General features: G+C 43.4%; 1 protein-coding gene across 2 annotated transcripts in view; it reads left to right on the forward strand.

Annotated features, from left to right (window-relative positions):
• Positions 1 to 15762, forward strand: part of CCDC175 (coiled-coil domain containing 175) — a 268009-nt gene that overhangs the window by 120846 nt on the left and 131401 nt on the right. For both annotated transcript variants that reach the window (XM_069207017.1, XM_069207018.1), the window contains 3 exons: positions 21 to 157; positions 14245 to 14355; positions 14448 to 14519. In XM_069207017.1, the coding sequence (XP_069063118.1) occupies positions 21 to 157; positions 14245 to 14355; positions 14448 to 14519 (320 nt within the window). The remainder of the gene's footprint in view (positions 1 to 20; positions 158 to 14244; positions 14356 to 14447; positions 14520 to 15762) is intronic.

The following is a 15762-nucleotide window of genomic DNA, read 5'->3' on the forward strand; positions in this document are numbered from 1 at the left end:
ACCATGCTTTCTCTGTTTAGGTAGAGGAGAACATGCAGAAAGCAACGTATTTGAATAAGAAACTCACGAGTAAAAGCACAGACCTAAACGAAGAGTTTCTGGCAGTTCGAGAAGAAGAAGATACAGAAATCGAAAAAAACCAGGAAACAACGCTGCAGTAAGTTACTAGCAACTATTAACAAAAGCTCCAGTTTTTGAAGAACACAATATTAACATTTTATATTTATTCCTTGTGGAGAAGATGAACAATGGCATTCTGAAAGCAATAAATTGCACTTTTAACCTTTTGAAATGTGTTCATATACTGAGGTCTCAGAAAGTGGAACTGCTTTTATAGTCACAGAAACAGAGAATCAAGTATTATCCTTCTCTTTTCTTCACTACAGAATCAGCAGCAATAAAATATACATAAGCACTACAACTTCCAGCATTCCAAGGGGCGTAGTCTGAGTGGCAAACCATGCAGTGCTTGGTCTGTGTTGATGGTGGGACCGGCAATCAGTTTTTTGGGGACTGGGGTATTTTTCATAATAAAACTTTAAGAGCATGGTAGGGAAATGCAGTGAGTGGAGAAAGGATTGAGTGAAATATAGGGAAACAGTGACAAAGGGTAAGACTCACAAATGAGAAAGAAAGTGGAAGAATGAGCTAAAAAACATGAAGTATACGGTGGTATAAGGTGAATCAAGGCTAGGGATGCTTGGTATTCAGCAAGCCAACCATTAGTCATTGCATGCAGTGACTTCGTGAAAAAAAATCTTTGGACCCGTTTCTTATGTTTTAGCAAAGAAAGTGCTGAAAGAATGTTATCTCAAGGACCAGACACTGCCTAATCTAAGTAATATCCACACTTCTTTTTTTATTGAATCCATGTTATTCAACATAACCTAGTTCAATAATAATAGATTTTTTGGCATCTCTAAACCCCATTCGATCAGTGGTGGCTGGTGACATTTGAAAGTGGTGATGCGTAGAAGTTCAGAATGAGCTACCTGTCTGAGCAAGTGTAGCGAGCGAGCCCAACCGTATTAAGGGGGGATCGGTGGGGTTGTCCCCTCGGGAAAAGTTCGAAAAGAGAGTGGCTAAATGGTGCATTTGTAAGTAAATTTGAGAAAGCAAGAAGGTTAATAAGGCAGTTGTGAAAGTGTAGTTATAACATCAATAAAGAGTTCATATGATAATGATGTAGAGATCTGGTTATTCAGTATAACCAAAGAACCTCATAACAGACTTTAAGATAACAATGCTGAATACCTCAAAGAGTTCCTTATTTATTGATATACCTTTACAAATTAAATCTAGCATGTACGCTCTAGCAGAGAAAATGATAATTTTTGTGGACTGAACATTGCCAATTTTAATCCCAGCATCAATAGTTAGTGTGATCCTGGAAAATAATATTTTTTTAGGCCACAGTTTTCTTATCTGAGCCAGTGGGGTGCTCCTACACATTTGGTGAGCAGTAATTTTAAGTGCTGCCTAAAGTATTTGCAGCAGTAAAACGTCAAGGCAACTACACACATTGTTTAAAGAACGCTAAGGCAGTGGACAAAGGGAACAAACACACCTTTTATCCTGCACAGATACCTAAACATTGAGCATTATGCGTCTGGACTCTCCTCCACCCCTCCCACCAAGTTTTACTGCTCGCCACTTCAGCCCCTTTGCCACAACAGTCCAGAGAAAGATACCACGGGCCTTTGCGGAGCAGGAAAACAGCTTCTTGGGGACGGGATGGCCTTGGAAAGTAATCTCTTGAGCCTGGGGTTGAATCAGCCGCACGGTAAGCCTGGCTTTCAGCCCCTTCCAACACATCTCCTTGTCCAGCTGCAGGTCAAGTGTCTCCTGGGCATTCAGCACTCATGGGGCTTTCCAACCCTTCTTAATGCATTTGTCTTTTGTCGTCGTTGTTTGCCGTAATATATATCACAGCACAACAGTAAACACCAACCCAGGTGGCTGCCTCCAGCATCAGAACACAAAACAGCCAACATATGGTGGCTTCTGTGTTCGTATAGGGAATTTTATGAGCATTATTATGCAGTTTCACTATCACTTTGCATTCCGAATCAGGCAGCCAAATGTAAACACCAACCCAGGCAGCAGCAGAACACAAACAAACCTGGCAACATAGGGCAGTGCTGCCTCTTCTGTGATATGTAGAGAATTTTATGACTATTATTAGGCAGTTTTACTGCATTCCACCAACCAAATGTTAATGTGAGAAAAACAGATACACGCACAACATCAGGGTCAGCAGTCTGGCGAACACTAAATAAATAAGCTTCAACAGGTAAGCACGTGGGGCACCTAAATAAAGGCGGCCCGAGATAGCTCGAAACCGGCCCACGTCACACGATTGATGACAATGACATGCAAATCGGGGCATATTTAAACTGGTTAAGAGTAGCCACGGCGACGGTGTAGGCGCATGCATTTGTCTCTTCTAGTTGGTATTTGCGGTAACAACTGCAAACACTAAAACACCAAACTTCCAGAACACAAAACAGGGCAACTTACAGCAAAAAAAAAAAAAAAACAGCCCACACACTGACCTGTGGGACCCACCCCTAGGGCACTGCCCGACTGCCCCATAGCCTTAGGCCAGTCCAACACTGGTTATGAGCAGCAGGCAGTCTTCGAGATGAAAAGAGCCCCTTCAGAGACCAGCAATTGCTCTTTCCTTCAAGATTAATATTTTTTTCAAATGTCTTGCCGGAAGGGGCATGCTCCAGCCTTGGGCAGTGCCATCTCAGCTTAGCTTAAGGACATTTCCAAGCCGTCGTTCATGTTGCTTTCACCAAGTACTTCTTTCCCAGGCTTCAATTCAATCTTTTCTCTTAAGTCATCTATTTTTGTATGCCTTGCCACTGCAGTTTTAAATGCATTATAACACCCTTACATTAGTTACATTGATGTTACAACCGGTCCATAACATGGAGGTCAATGAGTTGGGCGTAGTCATCAGGGATAGCAGCTTTTCCACTGTCTTCTGCTTTTGTTCCCATGGCAGTTACTTTGCTACCAGGGTCAACTCGGAGTGGGGAAGAAAACAGGCCTGGGCAGAACACCAGCAGCAGGCCCAGTCTCCTAAACAAATTCACACACACGTTGCTGCATGCTCTGAGTAGTTGCGGCGGGGGGGGGGCACATTGACGCTTTACATTAAGCCTGACCTGCCCTGGCTATAGCCTTAGGCCAGTCCGGCCCTGCAGAAAGAATACCCAGCAGCAGGTCAAGTCTCACCCAAATTCACACACATGGTGAATAGTCATGGCGGGGGCACATTGACGCTTCAACCTTGACAGGCGGCCCTGTGGCCTGCCCAAATGTTGTCAAGTTCAATCTCCCACTTGTGGGGTCACAATGGAAGTCCTGGTTCTCAATTTAAGTAAGTTAAGTACAATTACCAGTGGTGGGGGAGTGACTCGCAGTCCCCGGGTCAATTCGTTGTCGCTGAAGAGAAGAGTGAACACTCCCACACACCGTGATTTCTGACTTGCTGTCTCTCATCTCCGGGCGTGCATGAAGCAATTTGGGTTGAATGACCACCAGCTTGGCCCGCCAGCCTCACCCCGCATCTCCTGAGCCAATCTAGATACTGCTCCCTTGCTAGATAAACAGTATGAGAGCAGCTCGAGGATTGGCTCGACAGGAGCTACCAATGCTCTTAAAAGACAAGGGGCTGTGGCTGTAAACCCCTGGGCTCCTAACATTGAACAGTCTGGCGAGGGTTCAAATGTACATGTCGGGCTGGGTACAGCAAGTCACCAGTCCATCCCGACATGCGCACTTCACCCAAGTCCCAGCTTTTCAGTCATGATAAAACACCTTGCCTCCCCCATCCCCCCCCCAACACATACACTCACTGAAAAAGGCATTAGGCAAGGCAAACTTTTTGAACTCTGTTGGAAATACACAACTAAAATTAATTAAATGGTTTCTGAATGTCTGAAGCATTTATGGGGCCGCCTGGGGGTCAGCACCACAGAAGGGCAGCAGCCGTGTACCCCAATAAAGAAACCACCCCTGCATTTGATCTCGCCCACCATTTGGTCTTTGTCTTATTGATCAGTAAAATCTAAACAACACCAATTATTCTTTTGGTTTGGATAATAAAAAGACACCATTGCCAAGTTTATAAATGTAAAATAATTTATAAGTTAACAGCTGATTAACAGTGTCAAGAAGGAATTATATTAGGTCAAACATGGTCTTCATTTCTTGCGAAAGTGCGCAATACCTGCCTCTGTGTCTTCAATAGACTGTGCACTTTCTTATATGTTAGTAAAGAAAATAGATATTCATTGCAAAACCGAAAGATACTTTTATGCTAGTTTGAAGCTTTTCTAGGACCACTGAGAATATGAGGTCTTTTGGTGTAAACCAAATCTTTTTCAATACTGAAGCTCACAACTAACCAAGGCTTTTATATATTTTCCTATATGTCCTTTTATTCAAAAGCTTTTCTTTCTAAACAAATATCAAACAACATCCGTCCAATCTACCTTGCCAAGGTGGTTTTGAGATTGCCTCAATGAAATGAGTAATTGCATTGTCACCTAATGCCTCAACTCCCTTGCTCTTGCCTCATAAATCTTGAGCTACTGTCTAAACAAAACTTGGGTCTCACTGGAAAAGCAGAGAGGGATGGTACTGTATGGTTGGTTATGATCCTCTGGGAAATAACAAACATTAACCCTTACAAATGGTCATGTTAACATCTAAATCAATGGCTGTTACTGTACATTACACTTCTCACCGTACACACATCCAGCAGAAATTGCTGATTCATAGGCATTGACAGTTCTGTAAGCTTTGCCTCCTGTTGGCAAATTTTGCCAAGAAGCTAGGAATATGCAGTACTACTGCCAATGCTTGGAGCCAACAGCACCTTGGCAAAAACAGCCACTTATTTCTGATGTGCCAGGATGTCGTACCTCTCCCTCAAACAATAGGCCCTTCCAGCGTTTTGTCAGAATTGTACAATTTGCATTACCTAACAAACAGGGCACTCTTTGGGTTCTAAAAATCAGGATCTACTAGCTCACCCAACTGCCAGGCCTCTGTCGCCATGCCAAGAGTTTTAGAGAGGTGGGTCAACACATCTAGGGCCAGATGTAGGTAACAGTTTGCACATCGCAAACAGTGATTTTCGCTGTTTGCGACGTGCAAACTGCACTATGCAGTGCACAAAACCCGATTTGCGATTCGGTAACCTGGCTACCGAATCGAAAAACAGGTTTGCGAGTCGCAATTAGGATGGGAGTCCCCTTCCTAATTGCGAGTCACAGTGTAATGCCAGATTGCTTTGTGACCGCAAATGCAGCCGCAAACCAATCGCAGTTTGCACCCATTTGAAGGGGTCCCATGGGGAACTGCAAACAATGGAACTGCAAACATTTTTTCAGAGCAGGCAGTGGTCCTATGGACCACTGCCTGCTGTGAAAAAAAAAAACGTTTCATTTTTCGTTTTTGTAATGCATCTCGTTTTCCTTTAAGGAAAACGGGCTGCATTTAAAAAAAAGAAAAAAACTGCTTTATCAAAAAGCAGTCACAGACATGGTGGTCTGGTGTCCGCAGCAGGCCACCATTCCTGTGAATGCCGCCACTCGCAAGGGGGTCGCAAATTGTGACCCACCTCATGAATATTAATGAGGTGGGCCTTTGCGACCCCCTTGCGAGTCGCAGATGGTGTCAGGGACACCATCCTACATTCCAATTTGCGACTCACAAATTGTGAGTCGCTCTGACTTGCAATTTGCAAGTCGCAAATTGGAATCTTCCTACATCTGGCCCTTAATACCTCCTTGTTGCATGAATCACTTTATTCCAGATCTAAAATACTTTGATAAAAAGAAGATCGATCTAGGGACCACCTTGGGTCTCACTATCACCTTTACATCTTTATTCGATCTAAAACATTCTGCCTTTGTAGAATGTACATTTGTTTGCCCATAGGCTGCTCATTCCTTTCCAGATTATTTCTTGACTATTGCAGCATCAGGATACGGAACAATCAATGTCATGTACTGTCCTGCAAACAAGATTGTCGTGATTGTGACAGAATCATCACATTGTGACTTGGTGTTGATGGGACCATGACCAGTAGTGTACTTACTTGCAGATGGACTGTGCCAGAAATCTTGCTTCTTGCAAATTTGAAGCCAGCCATGCTTAGAAACTCTGAAATTAAGTCTAGAACTTATTCTTCTGATTCAGAGAAGTGCTGATTGTGTGTGGCAGGTCTCCATCAGGTGGGCACAACTTCCCCATCTGATGGTCATGGGAACAACAACCGGGGCTACTAATAAGCACCCCTATTCCCCTTCTCCAAGATCTGATCTGAGTAGATTGGTTGGACCACTTACTCCAGTATTGTAACTCTCATAGATTCACATGCTTGAATCATTCCCCGTCGTCGAGACGGGAGTCCCCGGTGTATTATAATAGCAATGTTATGATAACTAAAGTGTATACAGGCTTAAAGCCTATTATATTAGTAGTCTATCCTTGTCTTTTTGAGGAAAAAGACTCAAACCAGGTTTCAGCCAATCAGGCTGCCCCTTCCCCAAGAACACTCCTGCGAGAAGCTCCAGTGCCTCAGATTTTCTACTGCACGTCGTGCTAGGGAGTCTCCACTGAGCTCTGCTCAGTCACATCTTTCTGGAATTTATTCTAGTATTTTTCTCCTCAAGAAATTGATGTTTCTAGGCAAAGACTTCCAGGTCTTTTCTCTAGACTGCTTTACACTCAATTTCTGTGAATTTTCAGCATGTCTGACAAGGAGAGGAAGAGTCTCTTCAGGGCCTGCAAGATCTGCGGAAAGAAGAGGCTTCATTTTGAGGACCCCCACAATGACTGGATATACTGCCTTTATCCACAACACTCTGCCAAGGATTGTAAGGTATGCAGAACCTTTTCTAACAAGACCCTTAAAGACAGAGAGGGCAGGCGTCTTATTTTGCTCCAGAAGCTGAAAACAAGGAAGAATCCTGTTTCTGGTTTGGACAGTGAGGACTCTTCTATTTCTTCCAGGCAGGCTAAAAAAAGGGACAGATCACCTCAAACTCGTCATATGCAGGACCAACCTAAAAAGGCGGCTAAAAAGACCGAGCATGGGACTTACAAGATGCACAGCTCTTCAAGTTCTCCTCACAAAAGGGCTGTACCCTCACACAGGGAAAGTAGAGAACGTTCTTTCTCCTCAGAACGTAGTAAAAAAGCATCTTCTGAGCCTCCTCTGCCACCTCCAATGTCTAAGCAGTCCTTCAAAATGCCGTCTGGCAAACCGTCTATGACATCGTCGACAAGATCGCTGACAACTACATTGACGAGAACCGTCTGCGCAGCATTGTCGATGACATCTACAACGATGACTGTTTATACAGTATGCTCTACTTCCAATGTCCACACGACTACAACGCTGTCGTCAACGTTATTGGTTACCTCACCTCCGTCGATGGTTCCTGCGACGAGACCGTCGTCGACGATGACATCCTTGTCGACGCCGACTGCTTCGTTGACGAGACTCATACAATCGTCATCACCGTCGACGATTACAGCATCGATTATACCGTCAATGGATATTTTAGGAAAACCAAGGAATCCCTGACACCGTCGCACACATCGCCCACTAAAGTTTCACCTTTAATTCCTGCTCATCTTTTAGAGGGTGATGAAACGGATGAAGAGGGGCCATTTAGAGCGGCCCATAGTCCTTCTGAGCTACATATAAAATGTCAGTATTGGGAGACGATAACCGGTATGACCCTCAGTCCTTTTATTCTCCTGATGATCAATATTCGTATCAGGAACAAATGTTTCCTATGCTAGGATCTCTTTTTTCAGACCTCCAATTAATGTTGGCGGGCTATAGGAAAAGATTTCCACCAGTTGAATCGGAAGACCAGCAGACAATTATACCTTAATCAGTACCACCTCCTTCTACGCCCATTAGACCACAGGTATTACCATTGGATGTGCCTCCGCACACATCTCTTTCGGTTACACCACAAGACCCATTATCGTCCGTCGATGACAGGGAGGAGAGAGAGAATTGACAGATCATATTACGGAATGGGGTGACTATCAGATATCAGATACCTTCACCATTTTCACCCTACCCGGTCCCTGCAGACTCTCCACCAGGTGACATTGGTGGATTTGACAGTTTGTTGGAACGGGCAGCGAAAAGGTTTGCACTACCCATGCCTACAAAGCGCATGGAATGCTTTCTGTATGACTTTAAGGAGCCCTTTCAAAAAAGCGTAAAATCAATGCCCATAGTAGACTACATATGCAGTGAGGGTATTAAGGTAATGAAAAATCCTGCCAATGTTACCACAGTCTTGCCCTGCTTTGATAAGAATTGGAAGGCGCCAGACGACACCCCAGCGTGCCTGACTGGACATCCCAAGCCGGATTCTATTATTACTCAAGAAGCACGGCGCAGGTCTAGAAGTCCTTCAGCTGCAATCTCTGCTCCACCTGATAAAGAAGGAAGAAGGCTTGATAATATTGGAAAGCGCTTCTCCTTGATGTCCTTCCTTACAGTAAGGATGTCAAACTCATTACCTGTAATAGGAAGATATGACAGGCAGCTATGGGCTGACATAGCTCCTTACATAGACCAACTTCCTGAGGAATCAAAAGCAGAAGCAATTAAGATAATACAGGAAGAGGAAAAGGCTTCAGCGGAAGTCATCGACTGCAGTGGATATTGCTACTACGGCCTTTCGTCAGCTGGCAGGCGCAGCTGTTTTAAGGAGGCAGGGCTGGCTTCGCGCAACATCTGTTAGACCAGAAGTACAGAGCTAAATTCTTGACTTACCTTTCAAAGGGAAAGGTCTTTTTGGGGAACATGTTGATGAGGCTCTGCAAGCTTTTAAAACGGATACGGACACTGCAAAGTCCCTTGGAACCATGCAGTTGAAAAGTCAGCCCTTTCGGGATGCCAAAGTAAGGGGGTATCCAACCTACAGAGGGGGGGTTCCAGCAGTATAAATAACCTTCTTCCGTCTCAAATATTCAATCCTTTCGAGCCCAATATCAGCAAAGGCAACCTCCACAGGCAGCATATGCTAGAACTGCGTATAGAACAAGAGCGGGACGACAAATCAGAGAAGCAGGTCACAGGCAATGACTTCTCCCTTACTCCTGCTACTTATCCTTCTCAAGTCTCATAATAGGAAGAAGGATTTCCCAATACCTGCACAATTGGCAGATTATCATCTCCGACCGTTAGGTGTTAAACCTTATTCAATTTGGCCATACACTGGAGTTCATGCAAATTCCTCCACCAAGACCTCCTCCTCCACGCTCACTGAAGCACTTAAAGCTCCTCAGAAACGAAGTCAGGTCGATGCTCAAAAAAGGAGCTATACAAAGGGTCCCGGTTCGGGACAGAGACAATGGGTTTTATTTTCGTTTCTTTCTCGTTCAGAAGAAATAGAAAAATTGGCGTCCAATCTTGGATCTCAGAGATCTGAATTCTTACCTCAAAAGGCAGTAATTCCGTATGATTACGTTACAGGATGTCCTTTCCCTTCTCAATCCAGGAGATTATATGTCAACCATAGATCTTCAGGACGCATACTTCCATGTTCCTATACATCAATCTCACAGAAAATTCCTCAAATTCGTAGCAGCCGGAGAGCATTTCCAGTTCAAGGTGCTTCCTTTCCGCCTCAAATCGGCCTCAAATCGCCCCCCAGAGTTTTCACCAAGTGCCTGGCTCCAGTAGTGGCTTTCCTCAGAAGGCACAAATTTCAAGTCTTTCCATATCTGGACTACTGGCTCATCAAGGCAAGGTCCAGTTCGCAGACTCGGAAGGCAACAAAAGCCTGCATAGACATGTTTGCCAAGCTAGGCCTAACTATCAATCACAGCAAATCAGCTTTCCAACCCCTGAAAATAAAGCTTTTCCTGGGTGCAGTTCTAGACACATCCAGTTCCAAGGTGGCTCCTACAAAAGAAAGACAGAAGAAACTAATTTCTTTAACCAGACTTGTTAAACAAAGAAGGTCTGTTTCAGTTTGCCTCTTCAAGTCCCTACTGAGAATGATGTCTTCCTGCATCCCGCTTGTACCATTCTGTCGTCTCAGAATGCGTTCACTTCAAGAGCAGCTGGGCAATCAGTGGACACAGTCCAAGGGATCTTTCGACGACGTAATCAAGGTTACGAAACCAATGAGATCACATCTTTCTTGGTGGACCCAAGCATCTCGCCTATCAGTAGGTCTTTCTTTTCTTTGGCCCCATGGGTGATCACAACAGATGCATCCCTGGAAGGTAGGGGAGCCTTCCTTCAGGATTTATCAGTCAAAGGCAGGTAGGAGTCTCATCAGAAAATTTATCATATCAATTATCTCGAACTGAAAGCAGTTCACTTAGCGCTTCTAACCTTTCTACAAAAGATAAAGAATTCAATGGTACTCATACATACAGACAACACCACAACGATGCACTATCTCAACAAACAGGGGGTAACCAGATCCCTGGTCTTATCTCAAGAATCTCAACGTATCTGGAACTGGTCCATCCTACATGGCGTGCATCTTCGAGCAGAACACGTTCCAGGCCTTCTGAACATTATTGCGGATTCTCTCAGAAGGCAGAAATCATCCAATCACTAATTGGAGCTAGATCAAAATGTGCTGGATGGCATCTTCTCTCAGTGGGCCAAACCAAACCTCGATCTGTTTGCCACTCCCCAGAATGCAAAATGCCTATATTATGCAAGTCGGGATCACCATCTGGGCTCTTGGAGGAATGCATGTTCAATAGCATGTTCAGGAATTTATGCTTACGCTTTTCCTCCCATTCTCTTAATTCCGAGAGTCTTGGCCAAAATCAAGAACGAGAACTGCAGGATACTTCTGGTAGCCCCAGCATGGCTTCAGCAGCATTGGTTTACAGAGTTACTTCTTCTGTCAGAGAGCCGCAGCATACCTCTGCCAGAGATACCTCGCCTGTTAACAATGAGCGATGGTCAGGTTCTCCACCTGGATCCAGCATCGCTTCATTTGACTGCCTGGCTCCTGAACACCATGAGCTCAAGCATGTGAACATTACTTCCGACTGTAGAGTCATTCTGGCCAGAGCGGCAGCTGATAGCACCATTAAATCACATCAACTTAAATGGAGAAGATTTTGCATGTGGTGCAAACAAGCTCAGGTTCATCCTTTTTCCTCATCACCAGAGCAAGTGCTACCTTATCTCCTTCTTTTAGCCAGACAAGGTTTTAGGGTCCACTTAGCTGCTAGTTCACGTTATAGGCAATGAGGAAATGCACCACCTTTGTGGTCAACAAGAATTATCAAGCAGTTTCTTAAAGGCATTTTTCGTTCTTTCCCGCCGGTCAGACTACCACCGGCATCCTGGCAGCTTAATATAGTTTTGTCTCAATTGATGAAACATTAATTTGAGCCCATTCACAGGACAGACTTAAAATTCTTGTCATGGAAGGTAGCACTTCTTCTTGACCTCAGCTAGGAGAGTTAGCGAAATTCAAGCTTTCACAATCCAAAGCCCTTTCTTGTGGTTTAAAGACGATGTAGTAATTTTGCGAACAAATCCAAAATTTATACCCAAAGTTCCTTCTGACTTTCATATCAACCATCCAGTTATTCTAAAGTCGTATTTTCCAAATCCGTCAACACCAGCGGAAAGGTCCCTACATTCCTTGGGCGTCAAAAGATGTCTTAAGTTCTATCTGAACAGGACGAGAAGTTTTAGAAAATCAAACCAATTATTTGTGTCATTCAGTGCCCCTAGGAAATGGCAACTGATTTCTAAACAAGGAATTTCTGGATGGATATCTAGTTCTATTTACTTTTGTCATAAAGCTGCAGGAAAGCCCCTGTGCAGAACATCGCATGCACACTCCACTAGAGCTGACGCAGCATCCGCTGCGCTCTTTGCTGGTGTGTCCATACAGGAGATTTGTAGGGCAGCCACCTGGAGGTGTACGCGCACTTTCACGAAGCACTATTGCCTGAAGAATCGTTACAAGGAGATGTGGCAGTGGGGCAAGTGATGTTGTGCCATCTGTTCCAGTAACAGTGAGCTGTACTATTCTCCTTTTCTCCCTCCTACCCAGTATAATGATCATCACATTGTATGATAATGAAGTTTTCTTTCCTTCACAATACACTGGTTGTTGTTTAGCACTGGGTAATGATTCTTTTCTTTCCATAAACATTTAAAGTTTTCTTTTCTGTTTATGGAATTGCATCTTTCAATTGATATAAAGTGTTCATCATACAATGTGCTTCACTACTGCTTGCTACTCTGATTCAAGCAGGTGAATCTATGAAAGTTCCAATACTGGAGTAAGAAAATGAGTTACTTACCTGTAAATGTAGTTCTCCAGTATTGGAATCTTTCATGGATTCACATGCGACCCTCCTTCCTCAACCTGAGAAGGTCACCGTTACAGGCTATATAGCTCAACTTTTTCAGCACTCATGCTGTGGGAAAATCTGAGGCACTGGAGCTTCTCACCTGAGTGTTCTGGGGGAAGGGGCAGCCTGATTGGCTGAAACCTGGTTTGAGTCTTTTTCCTCAAAAAGACAAGGATAGGCTACTAATGTAATAGGCTTTAAGCCTGTATACACTTTAGTTATCATAACATTGCTATTATAATACACCGGGGACTCCTATCTCGACGACGGGGAATGATTCAAGCATGTGACTCTATGAAAGATTCCAATACTGGAGAATTTTCTTCCAACTTCTTTCGACTTCAAAGATTGAAACCCTTAGTCGTAATGGTCAATCCAAGTGTAAGCAAATAATTGCTTGTAACTTAAGGACCATAGGCATGGAGGGCATAAAACATCAACCATGCTTTTACCAGCAGCTTTGTATTTGGGTGGTAAGGGAGAACCTCTGGTTAGGGGCCGAAATGCTAATCCTAGGAGAGAATCCACTACGCAATTACTTTGGTGGAGATTTTCTTTACATTTTTCTACAGTGCGCTCAAACTTCTTCAGTTCCTGTATTAATTTCTGGTCATCTTGGAGTAAAATTGAGCCAGGTACTGTTTATAAAATCAGGTAAGTAGGCATTTTTAACATTGCTTTTCACAATAGCAAAAATACAGCAAGTTGGTATTTTGCCAAGTTCACTTTTTGCCTCCAGAGAAAACAGGGTGAACAGTTTAACCTCAAATTTAGGGCCATATGTAGGAAACAGTTTGCAACTCGCAAACGGCAAAAATTGCCGTTTGCGAGTCGCAAACCGGAGTTTCCTATGCAGAAATGCATTTTGCGAGTCGGGACTGACTCGCAAAATGCATTTCCGACTCGCAAATAGGAAGGGGTGTTCCCTTCCTATTTGCGACTCGCAGTGGTATGCAATTCCATTTGCGACCGCGTACGAGGTCGCAAATGGAGTCGCAGTTACCATCCACTTGAATTGGATGGTAACCCACTCGCAAATTGGAAGGGGTCCCCATGGGACCCCTTCCCCTTTGTGAATGGACCCCAAAATATTTTTTCAGGGCAGGTAGTGGTCCAAGGGACCACTACCTGCCCTGAAAAAATTCAGAAACAAAAGGTTTCGGATTTTTTTTAAGTGCAGCTCGTTTTCCTTTAAGGAAAACGGGCTACACTTAAAAAAAAAAAAAAAACTGCTTTATTGATAAAGCAGTCACGAACATGGAGGTCTGCTGACTACAGCAGGCCTCCATGTCAGTGAGTGCCCATAGTCGCTATGGGGCCGCAATTTGCGACCCACCTCATTAATATTAATGTGGTGGGTCTTTGCGACCCCATAGCGACTCGCAGACGGTGTCTGAGACACCGTTCTGCATAGCAAATTGCGAGTTGCAATTTGCGAGTCGCTCCGACTTGCAAATTGCAAGTCGCAATTTGCTTGGTACCTACATCTCGCCCTATGTTCCATCCTTCTCTTCTGACAAATGAGCCTAGATTGGTTTAACTTGTTCATTGGTATGTAAACAACTGTAGCGGTGCAAAATTAACTGTACTTATCTTTAGACAAAATGCACTATATTTGTTTAACAAATTCGTTATTATGTAAGCAACAGATGTACACATTCAGTTGTACTCTGTTTCCCAAGTCTAAAATATTATGTAAGGTGGCCATTGTTATCTATTGTTTGTAAATGTAGCATTTTCATAAATGTTTGTTTGTGTTCTATATTCTTATTATTGTCTGGAATGAGAGTAGATGCAGATATAATTTTCACCAATTATATTTACCTTTTTTGTTAGGTTGCACAAATCGGCATCCACGCTACAAGAAAAGCTAGACCACTTAGCAAATATAAGAATAGAAATTAAAGACATGGAAAAAGAAATTGAGAAGATTCAAGAAAGCAGCCAGTAAGAGTTTGCAAGATATTCGGCTGAGGGTATATGCTTTTTCTTCTTCTGGTGTCCACATATTGCTAAAAATATACATTTTTATATTTTAGGCTTGCCACAAATATATATGGTGCTCAACTCGAGGAAAGCCGATCCAGTCTTAACTTGGAAAGGCAGAAAAGGTAATAAAAGAGTTATTGCCACAAGCATCTATTTATGGGACTGTGCATTCAATAAATGAGAAAAGCAAAGCCACCTTATTAAAATAATCTATTCAGTATAAGGAATGTCAAACAAGCAACATTTGGGAGACTTAGAGGGTAAAGAAAGACAAGAACTCTAATAGATGAAGCTATTGGGTTCAGTAGTTTTAAAGAAAGATTTTGTTTCTTTTTCCTATCAGTTGAAAGTTTCCCCTTCTCCACCAAGGCCTCCTTGTTTTTGAAATCCCATCTTGCCTTGGGAATCAGACCTATCTATTGGGAGTCCTGTTTACTGTTGGGCCTATTCCTTTTTGCAGGGTTATCCCCACATGTTTTGCCTTTTTCCTCCTATTTTTTTCCAGATGGGTTTTGTTGGCTTTAGAACTCTGGGCACTTTACCACTGCTAACCAGTGCTAAAGTGCATATGCTGTCTGTCTAATATGTATTGCCGATTGGTTTATCCATGATTGCCATATTTCATTTACTAGTAAGTCTCTGGTAAAGTGCACTATGTGTGCCCAGGGCCTGTAAATCAAATGCTACGAGTGGGCCCCCAGCACTGATTGTGCCATCCACATGATTAGCCCTGTGAACATGTCTGTCAGTGCAGTTTTAAACTGCCATTACGACCTGGTAAATGCACCCACTTGCCAGGCCCAAACCGTCCTTTTTATTATATGTAACGTCACCTCTAAAGTAGGCCAAAGGCAACCCCATGGGCAGGGTGCAGTGTATTTGAAAGGTACGACATGTACTTGTGTGTTTTACAGGTCCTGATAGTGAAATACTGCTAAATTAATTTTTCACTTTTGCAAGTACTATCTGTCCCATAGGGTAACATGGGGATTGCCTTGAAATATCTTTTAAGTTTAATTTCCCATTGGGAGCTGATAGAGATATGGAGTTTGGGGTCTCTGAACTCACAATTTAAAAATACATCTTTTGGTGAAGTTGGTTTTTGAATTGTAAGTTTGAAAATGCCACTTTTAGAAAGTGGGCATTTTCTTGCTTAACCATTCTGTGCCTCTGCCTATCTGCTGAATATATGTCTAGGTCATGATGACAGTTGGGCTGTTTGTGTATTTACTGTGGACCGTCACACAAAGGGAGCTTAGGTGTGCCCTGCATACCCTGATGACCCATCACTAGGCTGATGGGTCTTTCTGAGCTACAGTGTTGGGAGGAGCTGACACTTGCACCTGAATAGGGCTGTGCCTGTCC

The sequence above is a fragment of the Pleurodeles waltl genome, chromosome 9, assembly GCF_031143425.1.
Source record: "Pleurodeles waltl isolate 20211129_DDA chromosome 9, aPleWal1.hap1.20221129, whole genome shotgun sequence".
In the NCBI taxonomy this organism is placed as follows: Eukaryota; Metazoa; Chordata; class Amphibia; order Caudata; family Salamandridae; genus Pleurodeles; species Pleurodeles waltl.